This window comes from Carcharodon carcharias, chromosome 10 (assembly GCF_017639515.1).
Source record: "Carcharodon carcharias isolate sCarCar2 chromosome 10, sCarCar2.pri, whole genome shotgun sequence".
Classification (NCBI taxonomy): Eukaryota; Metazoa; Chordata; class Chondrichthyes; order Lamniformes; family Lamnidae; genus Carcharodon; species Carcharodon carcharias.
This window is the reverse complement of record NC_054476.1, coordinates 54,154,531-54,171,993: the sequence shown is the minus strand read 5'-3', so window position 1 is coordinate 54,171,993 and position 17,463 is coordinate 54,154,531. Positions and strand designations below refer to the sequence as shown.

Sequence of the window (17,463 nt, the reverse complement as noted above, 5' to 3'; positions counted from 1 at the left end):
TTAATGTAACTTATTCTTAAATGCCCTCTGAACAAGGGCAACCCCACATCCCGTGAACAAATTTTTAAAAATTCTGTCCACCGTCTACAAGCCACAAGTAAGGAGTGTGGTGGAATACTTTCCACTTGCCTGATGATTGCAGCTGTAACAGTACTCAAGAAGAACAACATCATTCAAAACAAAGCAGCCCACTAGGGTGGCACCCCAACCACTACCTTAAACATTCATTCCTTCCACCATTGGTTCACAAAGACAGCAGTGTGTCCTGTCTAAAAGAAAAACTGCAGCAACTATGCAGATGCTTTTGCAGCAGCACCTTCCAAAATTGCAAAATTGTTGTTCCTTCACTGTCAAAATCCTGGAACTCTGTCCCTAACAACACTATAGGTGTACCTACACCACATGGACTGCAGCGGTTCAAGAAGGCAGCTCACCACCATCTTCTCAAAGACAGTTAGGGATGGGCAATAAATACTGGCCAAGCAAGTGACATTCACGTTTCAAGAATAAATGTAAAAAAATGGAAAACATTAATAACAAAACTACATTTTGTTTTGCTACAGGTTTCCTTGATCTCTGTATTTATACATTTTCCCTACTATGTCACCACTACCAGGAGATTATCATACATCTCCATTCTTTACTGTTCCTGATTCTACTCTGTGTTTCCACTGTCTGATCACCCTTAATGAAACTTCTTCTTTCCACTGCGGTAATTAACAATATTGCAAAAAAAGATATATCACAAGATGGTTTGATTTGTTTCAAGTACGGTGGTCAGTTATGCAAATTTATTTGCACAAAATAAACAGCAAATGTTATTCATTTTCCTTCTCTTGCAGAAAAAGAGCGGTGTCAGCCCTCAGGGCTCTAAGCTGATCTGGCATGTGCTGCGACAGGCATTTGGGCATCCCATCGTTCTCAGCAGTACATTTCGCATTCTGGCAGATTTGCTGGGGTTTGCAGGCCCACTCTGCATCTCTGGGATTGTACATCACCTGAGTGATGAAAACAAAACCTTCCGTCCACAGGTATGGTAATTTAATCACTGTTGCAAAACACAGTTCTAGCACCAGGCTAATGTAAAATCTATTTTATACAACTTGTGTGGTGTATTCCACCCATCTATGAATAATAACCAGCAAACGAGCATGCAATGCTTTTTTTTTTAAAGCACAATACTGCAGATGCTGGAAACCTGAAATAGAAACAGAAAATGTTAGAAAAAGTCAGCAGGTCTGGCAACATGTGTGAAAAGAGAAACAGTTAATGTTTCGAGTCCAATATGACTTCTTCTAATGCCGAGATTTTTTCCAGCATTTTCTGTTTTTAATACTGATTTGGCCTGATAGTTCACATAAGATCAGTTACCGTGGTCTTGTTCACAAATGGAATAGATGGAGTGTTCCTCCAATTTGTTTAGCATGAGGACTAATTACAAGTAATTTCTCCATGCTATGCTAAACTCACACCCTGCAAAATACAATTAAGTTGGAATATTTCCCTTTGCATATTATTTCCATGGCCCTTGCTGCACTGTAACCACTAGCATTTGATTAACTCTGTGGTACAACCCTTAGTGCCATTCCTAGCCAGATATTCTTACAGTTCTTTCAAAAAATTGCTAATTTTTGCAACATTTACTGATCTATCTGGACTCTACTCCACACATCCACTGGAAAAAAAAACCCTTCTAGTCTCACTCTTGCTTGTGACTTAATAATTTGATCCTTACCTTTCTCAGTTCTATGCTGACAGTTCAAGACGGATAATTGGGATCTACAATATTCACTATACGCAGTGTTTCAGAACCCTGGATCATGCCTTCTTTCAATTTGCCTCTCTCAAATGAGTATCTGATGCCAACTGATTCCTCCATTAAATAACCCTGCCTATCATTATTCTCTCTTTCATATATATGATGTATTAGAGTTCTGTAAATTCTGATGGTTCTCAGTATATTTGGAAGCCAATTAATTTTTTTGGAAATCATTTGATTTCTTTATAGCAGTTCAACCCAGCACACAATGAAACAATTCAACTAGACTTCAGATCAGCCCTAATGTGGATGAGACACAATGGGCTGGATTTTAAGGACATGGTGGGGGCTCCAGTAGCAAACTGGTAATTCAGAGGTCATACTGGTGGATTGATAGAACCTAAGTGAATCTTGCAAAGATTAGGGCATCCTGGGTAGCAATGTGCACTGCTGCTGGTGCCTTAACCCTATCATATTCTGTCTCCACCTCCTTGGAGTTATCTGAGGAAGCTTTGTGCTCTGCGCCTTGTTACAAAGGTCCCAGACCTCCCTGTCGCTTGCCATTTCAACACACCACCCTGATCTTATACCCACATGTCCATTCTTGGCCTGCTGTAATGTTCCAGTGAAGCTCAACGCAAACTGGAGGAATAGCACCTCATCTTACGACTAGGCACTTACAGCCTGCCAGACTTAACATTGAATTCAACAACTTCAGATCATGAACTTTCTTCTCCATCCCCACCCTCTTTCCAATCCCCTTTTTCCAATAATTTATCTTTTTTAATATATTTTTCTTCTCCCGCCCATTTCCATTATTTTTAAATGTATTTCCATCCATTGTTTTATCTCCACCTTTTAGCTTATTTCAATCCCTTCCCTCCACCCCACCCCCACTAGGGCTATCTGTCACTTGCTTGTCCTGCTTTCTACCCTTAATGTCCCCATTAGCACATTCCTTAGATAATGTTACCACCGTCAACACCTTTTTGTCCTTTTGTCTATGACATCTTTGGTAATCTCTTCTGCGTCTCCACCTATCACTGGCCCTCTATCCAGCTCTACCTGTCTCACCTCATTTCTATATTTCCTCAGTTTTGATGAAGTCATACGGACTTGAAACGTTAACTGTATTCCTCATCACAGATGCTGTCAGATCTGCAGAGTTTTTCCAACTATTTTTAGTTTTGTTTCAGATTTCCAGCATCCGCAGTATTTTGCTTTTATCTTAGTTGTAATAGCTATTGGTTTTCAAATGTATTATCTAGAATTTTCCCTATTAGAGCATTGCTAAATGAGGATTAGCAGGGTTTTTTTTTTTAACCAGTTACCATGCATCTGGTGATTTCTTCATCAGTCATTTCTTTAAATGATGGCAGCATACTTTAATTTTAATTATGTCAGTGATTGGCGCCATAATTTTAGGATCCCCATAGAAACTGATAATTTTTAAAAAGATATTTGAATTCCCAGTGATTGACTTAAAGGAATTGTCACGATGTCAAGTTTTAAGACATTTACTGTAAAAAATAAACTAAAAGCAACATTGGCTAAACATTTCCTAGTAGGCAACTAAAACTCTAAACTACAAAGAAGATAACCCTTATTAATGTTTTAACCTGACTGATAACCCCACACTGAATTCATATACAATACAGCCCATTCTCAACAGATTACAGTCCTTATAGAAGAAAGTTCACCATCACTCCCAGATTCTAACGGTTTCATGTCTCGTTACTTCACCAGTCATAATGTCAAGTGACTGTTGAGAGGCACTCTGGCAGTTTCTCCTCCTGACCTAGCCAGGGCAAATTATCCAGTGTCTTTAGATTACCATGGGATCTTCGACCAGAGATTGTCCTCCCTCCCACATTTTGCCTGTTAACCTGCAGAGAACTTGCAGCTTTAATCTCTCTGCTAACCACACCAGCTTGTGTCTCTCTGAGACCTCTCTCTCTTTTTCTCTCTTTTTGTGTCCAGAAACTTGGAGACGTCAGTCCACAGTTAGCCCTGCTGCTCCTTTGTTTTTAGGTGTGAACATTCTGCACATTGCTCTGAGTAAGCCACAACCTGGGCCCCCTGGCCTCCATAATAATCAAGCTAGACAGGCTTGTTGTTGGGTAGAACTCAATAGAATACATGCCCCTCTTCACTGCATCATTTTGCCTTCAGTTAAAGAGAGAGTTTAAAAAATAAAAATCATGTAAAATCTCGCATTCATATCACAATAGTCCTTATCAAAAACACTAAAAATAGTTTAAAGTGGTCCTGTGATGACTCACTTCTTGTTCAATTCGAACATTACAGAAATTGCTGTTTACATAAAAATGCTTAACAATAATTCAACACAAATTATATGATATGCCCTTTTAGCATGTTATTTCAGTGAAGGCATTATCCAATAGGTTAGCACCTCCACTAAAATAGTGAACTTAAGGCTTTAATATGAACATTTTAAATGTTCATACAGTAATATTAATAAGCTGGATTTTAAGGTTCAAGGTAGGTCTGATGTTCAGCTCAGCATGAATCCAGTCTGATCTGAACCTGAATCTGAATAAGCCCTAGAGTTCTTTTGAATGGATGCCTCAGTTATACCTGACAATTTTGACCAAGCTCATTAATGCTGGCAGAATGATTCAAGGCAATACAGTGCTCTGATGTTTCAATGCTGAATGTTAAATGATATGCACTCTCTTTGAAGTTAGAAGTCTTCAGATTGATGTCATTCAGGTTAGTCCAATGCCACAGTAGCTGGATAGATTATGTTCCTTGGGAATGCTTTCATCTTTTGATGCATTATGCGATTTGATTTTTAATAAATTCTTTACAGTTTATTAGTATCGAATATTAAAAACTAAAGTTGAATGCTAATTCTGTGTTGTGGCTATTTGGTGATTAGCCTAGTTTCTGTGAAGGGGCAAACACAAGACACTGTAACCAAGAGTATGGATGTGATTAGAGCAAGATTGTCTAGCTCAGGACTGAATCACTGTTTAAAAAAAAACATTTTAACTAACTTTACCTCCATGTCCTTATTTCTGTCCTACTGATAATTTTACTGAACCAAATTATTTTATGAATGTTCTAAGGAAATTATATTTTGCAGGTTTCACAGTATAGTCATTACTGCTGAACATTTATAGACTTTTTTGGTTTTTATAGGTCAAATTGCTGGGTGTTTACTTCATTTCCTCACAGGAGTTTTTGGCCAATGCTTATGTTATCGCAGTCCTTTTGTTTCTTGCCCTTCTTCTGCAAAGGACATTTCTTCAGGCATCTTACTATGTTGCTATAGAAACCGGAATTAACCTGCGAGGAGCAATTCAGGTATTGTTTTTATATGCTTTCCATTCAGGAGATCCAAGATGAACCATTTCCATTAGGCTACTTTCTCATTCAAAATGTAAACAATTTTCCTTCCCAACAAATGGTCTTAGAATAATGTAATTGTACATTAAAATTAGATTCCTGGAATATTCACTTTAATAGAAAAATTGTTTTTCTACATATACATTATGCTGAGTGGACGGTGTGGTGAATTGTCACATTGTATATTCTCCACCAGGAGAATAAATAACCAATGGGATGAAATTCTTCTCTTTCTGCCTTCTGTAACTGTAAATTAAGTGTTGGTAAATCCAAACATAAAGTGCAGCATCAACACCAAAATTGACAAAAGCAGTCTCAAGTTGACACTAAGGACTAATAATAACTCCAAAGTCCTTGCTGCTGGTATGTGCCCAGAATTCAAATCACAAATTTGCACTCTCCTCGTCCTAACTTTCTCTTAATTATCATTAATAACTATGAAGAGGGAGAAACCTGTTCGCTAGTGCTACTTGAATTGATGTCACATAGACTTAAGTCGATTCCCCTTGGACGTGCATAACCGTGGGACACCACTTGTGTGCCCTGCACTGGTCTCATCATTGAAATCAATGCATGGGCTGATCTTGTGATGCTGCCTTTCCCCCAAGGAACTGAGATAATTTGTGTGGCACTTCTTGAAGCAGTGCTGCATGAACAAATGTTTTCCCCAAACATTCAAGCTGGCAATGCATATTTTTGCAATATTTGCTCTTGGTACAAACCATTGTGCACCAGAACTTTTACCTCTGAATTGTCAGTCTGAATTGGAGAAAGCTGTAAGAGTGATTTATGGCAACTGGGAAAAGTTGTGCTGTTATAGTAAAGGTACCTTGCTCGGGGATTCCTTTGCTTAATCCGCAAGCACTTGTCCAATTGTCAATCCCATGAGCAATGAACCAGTGAAAAATCGAGCAGCACGATGAACCAAAGGACAAAGAGCTCTATGTCCTAGCATTGGAACCTTAATAAATGTGAAAAAGGACATACAAATATGAAATTAAGAAATATATTGCAAGTCTTGTGTCAGTTTGGGAAGCGACTCAAGCATTTTCACTTAAAAATTCACCCACTTAAGAAAGGAGATCTAAGCAACTGAAAATTTGGAAGGTCTTCCTGAAATTACACTTGTGGCAACAAATGAACAGCAAATAGAAACACTGGTCAAATTATTTTATCCAAAATTAGTAGTAATGTTATGAAATTGCTATGCATGCCTCAACTACTTCCATGATATGTCAACCTCACAGAGAAACTTTCAACTGTTGGCTATATCAGTCCCTCACCTGTGAAACATATGATCAGCAGATGAAAATCTGTCAGGGGCCTTATGTGCCCATTCGCCCACCTGAATCAATCTTCGGGTAGGTTATTAAATGGGAATCCAGTGCACCTTACAAATGCAGACAGAAAGCTGCAAAAATCTTCTAATCAGGCTCCAACATCTGTTGCAGAGCTCTGCAACGTTTTTTGCAGAAATGAGTGAATTTTGTGTAACACATGACAGACCCACTTTCACTGTGATCCTTAAAAGCATTGCTGGAGGTCTCTTCTAAAAAGGTGTTTTGGATTTTGGAAAGATTTGTATGGGGCCAGACAAAACTCTTCTGGCCTGCTGCTCATCTGTTATCACCCCAACCAGCATAGAAGTGCACTTTAAATATTCATCTGTGCTTTTGCAGTATATATGCTTGAAAATGTAATTGAAACTGCTTATTAAACAAAGTCCTATTACAAAGCTCCTGAACTCTGCCACTGCATCAGGCTGAATTTACCTATTATTAAGTGGAGAAGCTAAAAATCCCTGATATAATTTCATAGGAAACAAATTGTTCTGGAAGGGTGGCATGCTGGCACATTGTAATGGCGTATCAATATACAGTACCACCAACCAGTGGGGCATGATCTTGCATTGTAATTTTCTCACGCTACTGGGTGCCATTATTAACTGTATTACTGGGTGAATGGGGAGAGAAATGGAAAGTAAAGCAAGCTTAACCTCAGAATGCACTTTCTCACAGACAAGAAAGGACAATTAGAAGATTCAGTCACACTTAGACTATTAAGGATTCCAACCTTATATATCATACAGCCATGTAAGAACATTCTGAACCCTTCTCCACTAATAAACAGGGGCTACGATATTAACTATTAGCAGATGGAACCACATGGTGAGAAGTATGTTCCAGTGCATTTACCATTGGACTCAGGTAAAAGTGGGCAGGGAAACAATTGCTATGAAAGGAGAAGGGATGCAGAACAATGGATGGCAGTGAAAGGCAGTGAATGACTAAAAGGGGAGTGGATAGCAGTGAGAAGGAAAATATATAGCACAGAAAAGTAGAAATAGATTAGTTTGAAAGAAGGGCAAATGGTAACAGTTAAAGGAGGAGCATTGATGATACAAAGTGGTGGGAAAGGATGGTGATTAAGGCAAAGAAAATGGAAAGTGTTAGTAGGAAGGTGGGGAATAGTGAAGATACTGGTACTTTGGCAAAGAGGAAAGAAGTTGAAAGTGGTGCATTGGGATAGAACAGAAAGAAGAATACCACAACTGACTGAGGGTAAGTGAGAAGAATGTGAAGGAGAAAGATGTTCACCAATGTGAACAATAGGGACAAGAACAGTGTCAGGTTAAAATAGGTAACCAGGTTAAGATTATCAGATGTTCTAAGTTGGAGAAGCAAAGTACCACACTGAATTGATGTAAGAGATGTAAAAGAGTGCAAGTATGAACTAGAAGGTTTAAGGAAAGAAAATATTCTGGGAAATGGTATGTGGTTGGATGAGGTTGTGGCCCAGATATTGGGTTCACATTGAGGTTATCAGCGCCCATCATTGTTAAGGAGTAAATTGGACACCAATTTCTACCATCTACATGGGCCTGAATCGCTTAAAATTGCACGAAATGTCGTCAGGATGTGTGCAATATTGAGGTTGGCAGGCGAGTGCAGGAGTCAGAAGTGCACCCGCTGACAATTAAGTGGGCAATTAAGCCCATTAGGAGGTAATTGTCAGTGGTTTCACACAGCCCGTCCACTTTTACGGTTGGCGGATGGGCCAAACGGACAGGCGGCCTTCACGTTTTCATTACAAACTACATCCAGGGAGGGGTTAAATGTCCAGCGTTAAATAAAATAAGAGAAGACGTTTGAGGGATGACCTGCTATGTAGTCTGCTGCCAGGTGTTTGCATTTACAGTATTGTCACAGTTTGCAGCAGTTTATTGAGCTCATTTCATTTTTAAATTACTGCAGCTTCCTGTGGCAGCTCCACAGCAGCTGTCGCGTTCAGGGAGCACAAGTCCACATTCTCCCTTCTCTCTGGCCATTAATTGGGCACCCAACAAGAAATTGCGTTTGGGGGCCGATTGTGGGTGGAAGCGCATTTTGCGTCTGCTTCCGGGCCCGCCAATCGCACGCGCCCAACGAAACCAAGATTCAGGCCATGTGCATGGTCAAACATGAAAATCAGGAAGTTGCAGGCCACTTTGCTCTGTGCCTCCTCAAGCTTTGCAATCCCAGTACCTCACTAAGAGATTTCACATTTAAACACATGAATGACATGAAGTTTCAGTGCTTACCCACTAAGCACAGCTGAGAAAGTTAGGTCTTGTCCATTCAAATGTAAGTGAGTTATTAACAACATGATAATTCTTCATCATTTAAAGATCCCTGTCAATGTTTATTTAATTCATGATTCCTTTGATTTTTAAACATTGTTGGAGATTTTTTTTCAAAAATTAAACTTAATTTTGTTTAACCTTTACTTTCTCTCTTTTAATCCGACACTTCCTTTCTATCTATTTCACTTTCTATACATGATTTTTCATTAATTCAAACTCACACTTCCTAGTATAGGCTCTCCATTCCCAGTGAGAATTCTTCAATCTGATTTGTTGAAGAGGTATGCTGTCGCTTGCCCTGTTCACGCGGGTCCTAGGGGACTAGAGGGCACTACCTTGCATCAAATTCCCAACGACTGTAAAAAGCCACTCAAATGTCCACAAAAAGTCTTTGGGTAGCTGTATGCATAATGAATGGCAAATGCTATTTGTTCATTATTAGCTATAAACTCCAGGACATATTGGGCAGGGTTTTCATCGAGTTGGGATGACGCGGAAGCTCCTTAAAAATGGGAGATGTGTTTTGATTCTGGGAGTCTGGAGCCCATTCCAGAGTTTCTGATTTTTGGGAGTGCTCTTTAAGGATGCAGGCTGGTTCAGGTCATGAGCCCACAGCCTGCACTCCCGACCTGGCCGGCTCCAGTGTGGAGAGAAGCACATCCTAGTACACCACAATTTTCAAGGAGTTGGGCCAGCTTTTCAAATGGTTATGGATTACAGTACCTCAGAGGTGTCAAGAACCATAGTCTGCTTGGGGGAACCTTTTGAAAGGTAAGTTCAAATGGTCCTCCTCATGCCTCCCATGCAAACGTATGCCCCCCCACCCCCCCCATCAACACTACCTATGACTCTTTATGCGCTCCATGCCAAGGTATGCTCCCACTCAACCCCTATTGCAGGTGGTGAGCTGCCTTCTTGAACTTCTGCAGTCTATGTGGTCCAGATACACCCACAATGCTGTTAGGGAGGAAATTCCAGGATTTTGACCCAGCGACAGTGAAGGAATGGTGACATATTTCCAAGTCAGGATGGTGAGTGACTTGGAGGGGAACTTCCAGGTGGTGGTGTTCCCAAATACCTGCTGCCCTTGTCCTTCTAGATGGTTGTGGGTTTGGAAGTTGCTGTCGAAGGAGTCTTGGTGAATTCCTGCAGTACATCTTGTAGATGGTACACAGTGCTGCTACTGTGTGCTGGTGGTGGAGGGAGTGAATGTTTGTGGATGTGGTGCCAATCAAGTGGGCTGCTTTGTCCTGGGTGGTGTCCAGCTTCTTGAGTGTTGTGGGAGCTGCACTCATCCAGGCTAGTGGGGAGTATTCCATCACACTTCTGTCTTGTGCCTTGTAGATGGTGGACAGACTTTGGGGAGTCAGGAGGTGGGTTACTCGTCGCATGATTCCTAGCTCCTGACCTGCCCTTGTAGCCACAGCATTTATATGGCTAGTCCAGTTCAGTTTTTGGTCAATGGTAACCCCCAGGATGTTAATAGTGGGGGGGTTCATTGATAGTAATACCATTGAACATCAAGGAGCGACGGTTGGATTCTCTCTTATTGCAGATGGTCATTGCCTGACACTTGGGTGGTGGGAATGTTACTTGCCACTTGTCAGCCCAAGCCTGGATATTGTCCGTGTCTTGCTGCATTTGAACATGGACTGCTTCAGTATCTGAGGAGTCGTGAATGGTGCTGAACATTGTGCAATCACCAGCGCACATCCCCACTTCTGACCATATGATGGAAGGAAGGTCATTGATCCAAACAGCTGAAGATGGTTAGGCCTAGGACACTATCCTGAGGAACTCCTGCAGGGATGCCCTGGAGCTGAGATGACTGAACTCCAACAACTCCTTTGCGCTAGGTATGACTCCAACCAGTGGATAGTTTTCCCCCTGATTCCCATTGACTCCAGTTTTGATAGAGCTCCTTGATGCCACACTCTGTCAAACATGGCCTTGATGTCAAGGGCAGTCACTCTCACCTCACCTCGGGAGTTCAGTTCTTTTGTCCATGGTTGAACCAAGGCTGTAATGAAGTCAGGAGCTGAGTGGCCCTGGTGGAACTCAAACTGGGCATCAGAGATCATGTTATTGCTAAGCAAGTACTGCTTGATAGCACTGTTGTTGACCCCTTCCAATACTTTACTGATCATCAAGAGTAGGCTGATGGGGCGGTAATTGGCCGGGTTGGATTTGTCCTGCTTTTTGTGTACAGGACATACCTGGGAAATTTTCCACATGGCCGGGTAGATGCCAGTGTTGTAGCTTTACTGAAACAGCTTGGCTAGGGGCATGGCAAATTCAGAAACACGAGTCTTCAGTGCTATTTCCGGAATATTGTCAAGGCTCATAACCTTTGCAGTATCCAGTGCCTTCAGCCGTTTCTTGATATCATGTGGAGTGAATCGAATTGGCTGAAGATTGGCACCTATGATGCTGGGGACCTCTGGAGGAGGCCAAGATGGATCATCCACTCGGCACTTCTGGCTGAAGATGTAGCAAATGCTTCAGCCTTACCTTTTGCACTGATGTGCTGGACTGCTCCATCACTCAGGATGGGGATATTTGTGGAGCCACCACCATTCATGACTGGATGTGGCAGGACTGCAGAGCTTAGGTCTGATTTGTCAGTTGTGGGATTGCTTAGTCTTCCTATGACTTGCTGCTTATGCTGTTTGGCACACAAGTAGTTCTGTGTTATAGCTTCACCAGGTTCACACCTCTTTTTTGGATATGCCTGGTGCTGCTTCTGGGATGCCCTCCTGCATTCTTCATTGAACGAGGGTTGATCCCCTGGCTTTATGGTAATGGTAGAGTGGGGGGCTATGCTAGACCATGAGGTTACAGATTGTGCTCATGTATAATTCTGCTGCTGCTGATGGCCCACAGTGCCTCATGGATGCCCAGTCTTGATTTGCTAGATCTGTTCAAAATCTATCCCATTTAGCACAGTAGTAGTGCCACACAACACGACAGGGGGTAGCCTCAATGTGAGGACAGGACTTTATCTCCACAATGACTGTGCGGTAATCACTCCTACTGTTACTGTCATGGATAGATGCATCTGCGGCAGGCAGGTTGGTAAAGATGAGGCCAAATATGTTTTTCTCTCTTGTTTGTTCCCTCACCACCTGCCGCAGACCCAGTCTAGTGACTATGTCCTTTAGGACTCGGCCAGTAGTGGTGCCACCAAGTCACTCTTGGTGATGGACTTTGAAGTCCCTCACCCAGAGTACACTTTGACCCCTTGCCCCCTCAGTGCTTCCTCCAAATGGTGTACAACACTGATTCATCAGCAGGAGGTTTCCTTGCCCATGTTTGACCTGATGCCATGAGACTTAATGGGGTCTGGAGTCAATGTTGAGGACCCCTAGGGCAACTCCCTCCCAACTGTATACCACTGTGCTGCACCTGTCCTGCCAGTGGGACAGGACATACCCAGGGATGGTGATGTTGATTTCTGGGACATTATCTGTAAGGTATAATTCCTTGAGGATGACTATCAACATGCTGTTGCTTGACTAATCTGTGAGACAGTTCTCCCAATTTTGGCACTAGCCCCAAATGTTAGTAAGGAAGATTTTTCAGGGTGTTGTGATTTTTGGTGCCTAGGTCAATACTCAATGCTGGTTGGGAATGTGTAGTGGGAGTCATTTCTTTTTTGTGACTTTGTAGCCACAACTGAGTGACTTGCTAGATGGGCATGTAAGTGCAACCACATTGCTGTCAGTCTGAAGTCACATGTAGGCCAGACCAGGTAAGGACAACAGACATTAGTGAACCAGATGAGGCAGTGGTTCCATGCTCATTGTTAGACTTTTAACTCCAAATTTTTGTTGAATTCAAATTCTGCCATGGTGGGATTTGAACCCAGGTCGCCGGATCACCCTGGGTCTCTGGATTACTGGGCCAGTGACAATACCACGACACCATCGCCTCCCCCTGGAACTGATCGTGTAGATTAAATAGCCAGACCTGTCAATCAAGCAATGTTTCCCTTAGTCTTAAGTGTTCCAGCAGGCTAATGGATTTCTGGGCTCTCACCCAAGAATACATAATGAGGTATCATGGATGGGGCATGGGAGTGTGTGGGGCTGAGGTGAGGACAAAACAGGTGAGAGTTGGAGGGCTTTTCTATTGTTTTATAACTGGGGAGAAGCCCCACAACACCAAGGCAGGCCATTTAAACAACATGCCTCCACATCCAGCAGCCTCTGTGGCTGTCTCCAAACTTTATCCTGGGTCGGTTGGCCTGACTGCAGCCTGCACCTGCCCCTAACCCCCCCACCCACAATAACAATCTTCCTCTTGTGGGTACTTTTTCCCAAGGTGGGTTTGCTGAGCCAGGAATTTACCCGACTCCCACTACCCATCTCGAGGATGAAAATCCAACCCAACGTCTTTCTGAATTTGTAGAAAGTGTTAAAGTGTATTTGTTAATTGGTGTAATGAGAAGTTAGATGTGAGAGGGTGATTGTTGAGATAACATTTGGGTAATAGTTCTGTTGGTTTTTTGAAAATCCAATTGCCATTTTTTAAGTAATTAATTGTGAAGAACAAAAGTGCTGAAAATGAAGCCAGGTTCATCATTTGCAGTGTAAAAATTCAGAATATCTGGGCAGCCCACTCCATCAGATTCATGAAAAATTGACCATCAAATTTACCCCAAGTTTAACTTTTGAGTCCAAGCTTTTATGCACTTATCTATTTCCCCCTGCAGTACAAGGAAAATGATATGCCTCCTTTCCTTACAAAGTGTAGCCCTTGAACAATTCAAGTTCCGAACACTATTTAATACATATGACATAAAGCAAGGCCACACAGTATGTCTTTCATCTCTGTAACTCCTGGCCTCTTTCAGAGCCTGCATCTGTTGAACTTCCCCTTTTGTGCTTAGCTGGCTGGGGAAGGTAAGCTCCCAGTGCAGGTGCATTTATCTTTAAAGGTGAGCTACTTAAAGTGACCATACCCTTCCTCTGGGCGCATGGTTGATGTTGAGGGTTTTTCCATTCGTTGATGGGAAACAGACTTTTTCCAGGTCCTAAACTTGCCCCTAGAGGAAACAGTTATACATTGGGATTTTCACAGAGGAATGCCCTTAATTGGTATGGAGATAAGTTCCCTATCCAATTTAATGGAGGCAGACAGGCTGTTGAATCTGGAGGGCCACCCTTAAGAGGAGCTGCAAGCTGGAATGGCAGGTAAGTAAAAGAGAGGGCACTTCAACATGGAGACTAATTTTTTAAAAACTTTAATTAAAGGTTCTTGCAGCAAGGCCATCACTTTGGAGAGGGGAGAAGTTGGAGGTCCTCTACAGGGCAGCATGTGGCTGCTCTTACACCCAGACTGATAGAGAGAGCCTCTCGATCAGCCTGGAGTGCTGGCATCCTTACATGTTGATGAGTGTCCACCCCCAGGCACATAAATTGGTCCCCGTTGGTGTGGGTGACTGGAGCCCAGTTGTAAAATTCCAGTTGGCTTCCTTCAATTGGACTTAACAAGCTCTTACCGGGACTAATCATCTACCCTCCAAATGGGGGCAGGAAGCCCTACCAGTCCTGAACCTGTCTCAGCTAAAATGGCCAGCACCAAGAACCCCATATGGAAACTGGCACCCAGGCCAGACCTGAAAATTCAACCCATAGGCCTTCAATAGCTGTCACACATCTACATCCCACCTCCTCCCATCCAACTCCCACCACTCAGCATGGAGCCATCTGGCAGCTTGCACCATGTGCCAGAGGGGACATTGGCATGTGCATCAGTCTGGTGCTCCAACTCAAAAGACAAGGACTGGAGTGACAAGAAGCACCAGGCAACATGCACATTTTTTTTTGTTTGTTGGACTGCATTCATTTGAAGGGAGAGTGATTGGTCACACTAGGAGAAACTGACACCCCAGCACTAGTACCTTAAGATAGTACCCAATGATCTGTCTAAGCTGCGTAGGAACCCAGGAGTTACTGTACAGACTCCTTTCAAGCTGTCTCCAAGATACTGTGCGTGCAAGACTGTGCAAAAAAATTAACGGTATATGGCATTGAAATAAGTAGACCACGCACAATAAAAACAATTTAGAGGGATCGTTTATAGTACCCTAAGTTTTCTATCGTCTATTTAACTAATCGGCATTCCATCTCAAGAGTAGCATACCAGTGTTCTATACTGTAGTGTACCAGCCCTCAATCATCCAGCTACAACACCTACAGATTAATTTCCAAATCCCCTATAGTTACATCGGGCCATCCTTGAGTTATCAAACTTGTGGGACTATACAGTGATTTGTAGCTGTTGGTCAGCTTTTTCAGGTTAGCTTGTACACACTGTATTAGCTGTGGCTGCTGAGTAGTATAGGGAGAAGGAACAGGAAAAAATAATGTTAAAGATAATCTAACCTATTCTATCAATACCTACATATTGGAGTATCAGATTATGTTAGATCACAAGGATTTATTTCAAAGTAAATTACTTATATTAAGGAAAAAATGTACTGGAAGACAGTACACAAGGAATAAACTAGATGTGTAACTTCTCTTGAAAGGAGCATTATCTCAACCTCTCTTTCCCCCACATGTTTCGTACTGCTTTTACAATAGGAGCAATTGGAAAACATAATAGTTTTCTTTGCATGAATACTCCCTGCTATAACAAAGCATCTTAATTGCCTTTTTAAATATTTAACTGGACTCTTACAGCATTTATAAGCTTGAAGGTATAATTGAACCAAAATTAGCACAACAAATATATCCACTAACACGCCACTAGATACGAGTCACATTCACAGTACATATCATTATGTATAGCTTCTGAAGTTTGAGGATATATTGTGAACAATTAAGACTGGGGCTATTAATCCAAGTCTAGATGAAGAAAATGTAGTGCAGTGCAGAAACAATGGCCTGTGCTAAAATCAAATGGTTCTGTCGCTTGTGACAGTGTTCAAAATAGAATCAGTCAAGCTGCATAAGTCATAACGATCAGAGTGCACTGCTATGAAGGTCAAATAGATAATTCAAAATATAATTGATAGGACACATCGCAAATCTCAGGAAAGCAAACAACTTCTTTCGGTCTCAAAACGTGTCCCGATAACTAGATAAATTCTAATAACATGCTCAGACTAACAAGCTGGAAATATTTCTGTTAATTATTTTAGCTACTGAGGCAATCTTGTACTTCCACATGAATTTTCTTCTATGTTCTAAAAAAGCATCATATCAGACTCCATGTTAGGTTTTTAATGGCTGGCTGCATGACAGACAGTTAAGATTTGCAGTAAAGGTGGATATTCAGAGTGGCAGAAGTTGGAAATGGGAATCCCACAAGGATGCGTGTTGGAAACAGTTGTTGCTTATTAACAATTTAGACTTTGGAATAAAAAACATAATTTCTAAATTTATAGATAATAGTAAATTGGGGGTGTGGGGATGGGGGTGGGGTTGCAAAATAGTCAAAACTGCGGAAGACTGCAACGAATTATAAGAAAACATTAATTTTTTTTTTAGTTGTTCTCGGCATGTGAACATCTCTGGCTCATCACTAGTTGCCCCCGAGAAGGTGGTGGTGAGCTGCCTTCATGAACCACTGTAGACCATGTGGTGTACGTGCACCCATACTGCTGTAAAGGAGGGGGTTCCATTATTTTGACCCAGTGTCAGTGAAGGAGTGGCAAGATAGTTCTGAATCAGGATTGTAGAGGTCTGTCAAGAAGATATAATAATTTTCATAATGTCATTGGAATTTATTGTAAAGTAGAGTAATAATAGGGTGGGTGTGTATCTCTTAATTGAATTAAAGGCAGCTGGTCTGAAGGCCTTGATATGTCAGAAGATAAGCTAGGCTTGAAATGTTAAGTAGGTAAACATAGGCGTAAAGAGAACAGCTGCATTTTAAAGTAAACCAGACTAGCTTGAATTCAAAAGAGGGGGCTGAAATGTTTCACTTAGCCAGGAGAAGTTAAGGAACAGTGTGTTTATTTTTCCCAAAAATTACAGGTAAAATTTGTACTTTGATGGATTTTTATTATTAGAAAGTAAATGTCCAAAGACATAATAAAACAATGGGAATTTGCATTCAAAGAGGAAATATGTATAAAGGATCGAAGGCTGTGTGTAAGGCTGGCATTCTAAGATCGAACACAAGTGTGAAAAGCTTCCAGCATCTAAGCCTCAAGCTACTGTCTACAAGGAACTGAAGCTGAGAAAAACTCACTTTGAATTTGACTATTCAGGGTATTGTGTGTTACTCTGCCTGGGTCTTTTACAAACCTATGTCACTGTTGCTTTAACAGAGGTGTAACTGGAGTTTAGATTAATTTGGGGATTTAGAAGTTATCAGTAGTAATTTGTAAATCTATTATGTGGTTAAATCATTTATTCTACTAATAAAGGTTTAATTTAGTTTTGTAAGAAACCTATAAGACTTGGTGGCCTTTTCTCTGAATTCAAAGCCTGCATCCCAAAATAAGTACAAATTGTGAATAGTTGCAGCAGTTTGGCAGTTACCTGCTATAACAAGGTCACTGGTTGAAAGATACTGTTAAAGAAGCCTTAGCGAGTTAATGCAGTGTATCTTGTAGATGGTACAGAATCCTGCTGCTGTGTGTCAATGGTAGATGGAGTGAATATTTAAGATGGTGGATGGAGTGCTGCTTTGGGCTGTATTAGAGTGCTTCAGTTGGAGTTTGGTGAGAGAGGGACTTTTAAGGGTTAATTTC

The 17,463-nt window shown here is 41.5% G+C and overlaps 1 protein-coding gene across 1 annotated transcript in view; it reads left to right on the top strand.

Annotated features, from left to right (window-relative positions):
• abcc8 (ATP-binding cassette, sub-family C (CFTR/MRP), member 8) overlaps positions 1 to 17,463 on the top strand; it is a 309,145-nt gene that overhangs the window by 73,657 nt on the left and 218,025 nt on the right. The window contains exons 7-8 of the mRNA XM_041198027.1: positions 843 to 1,031; positions 4,925 to 5,089. Coding sequence (XP_041053961.1) covers positions 843 to 1,031; positions 4,925 to 5,089 — 354 coding nt within the window. The remainder of the gene's footprint in view (positions 1 to 842; positions 1,032 to 4,924; positions 5,090 to 17,463) is intronic.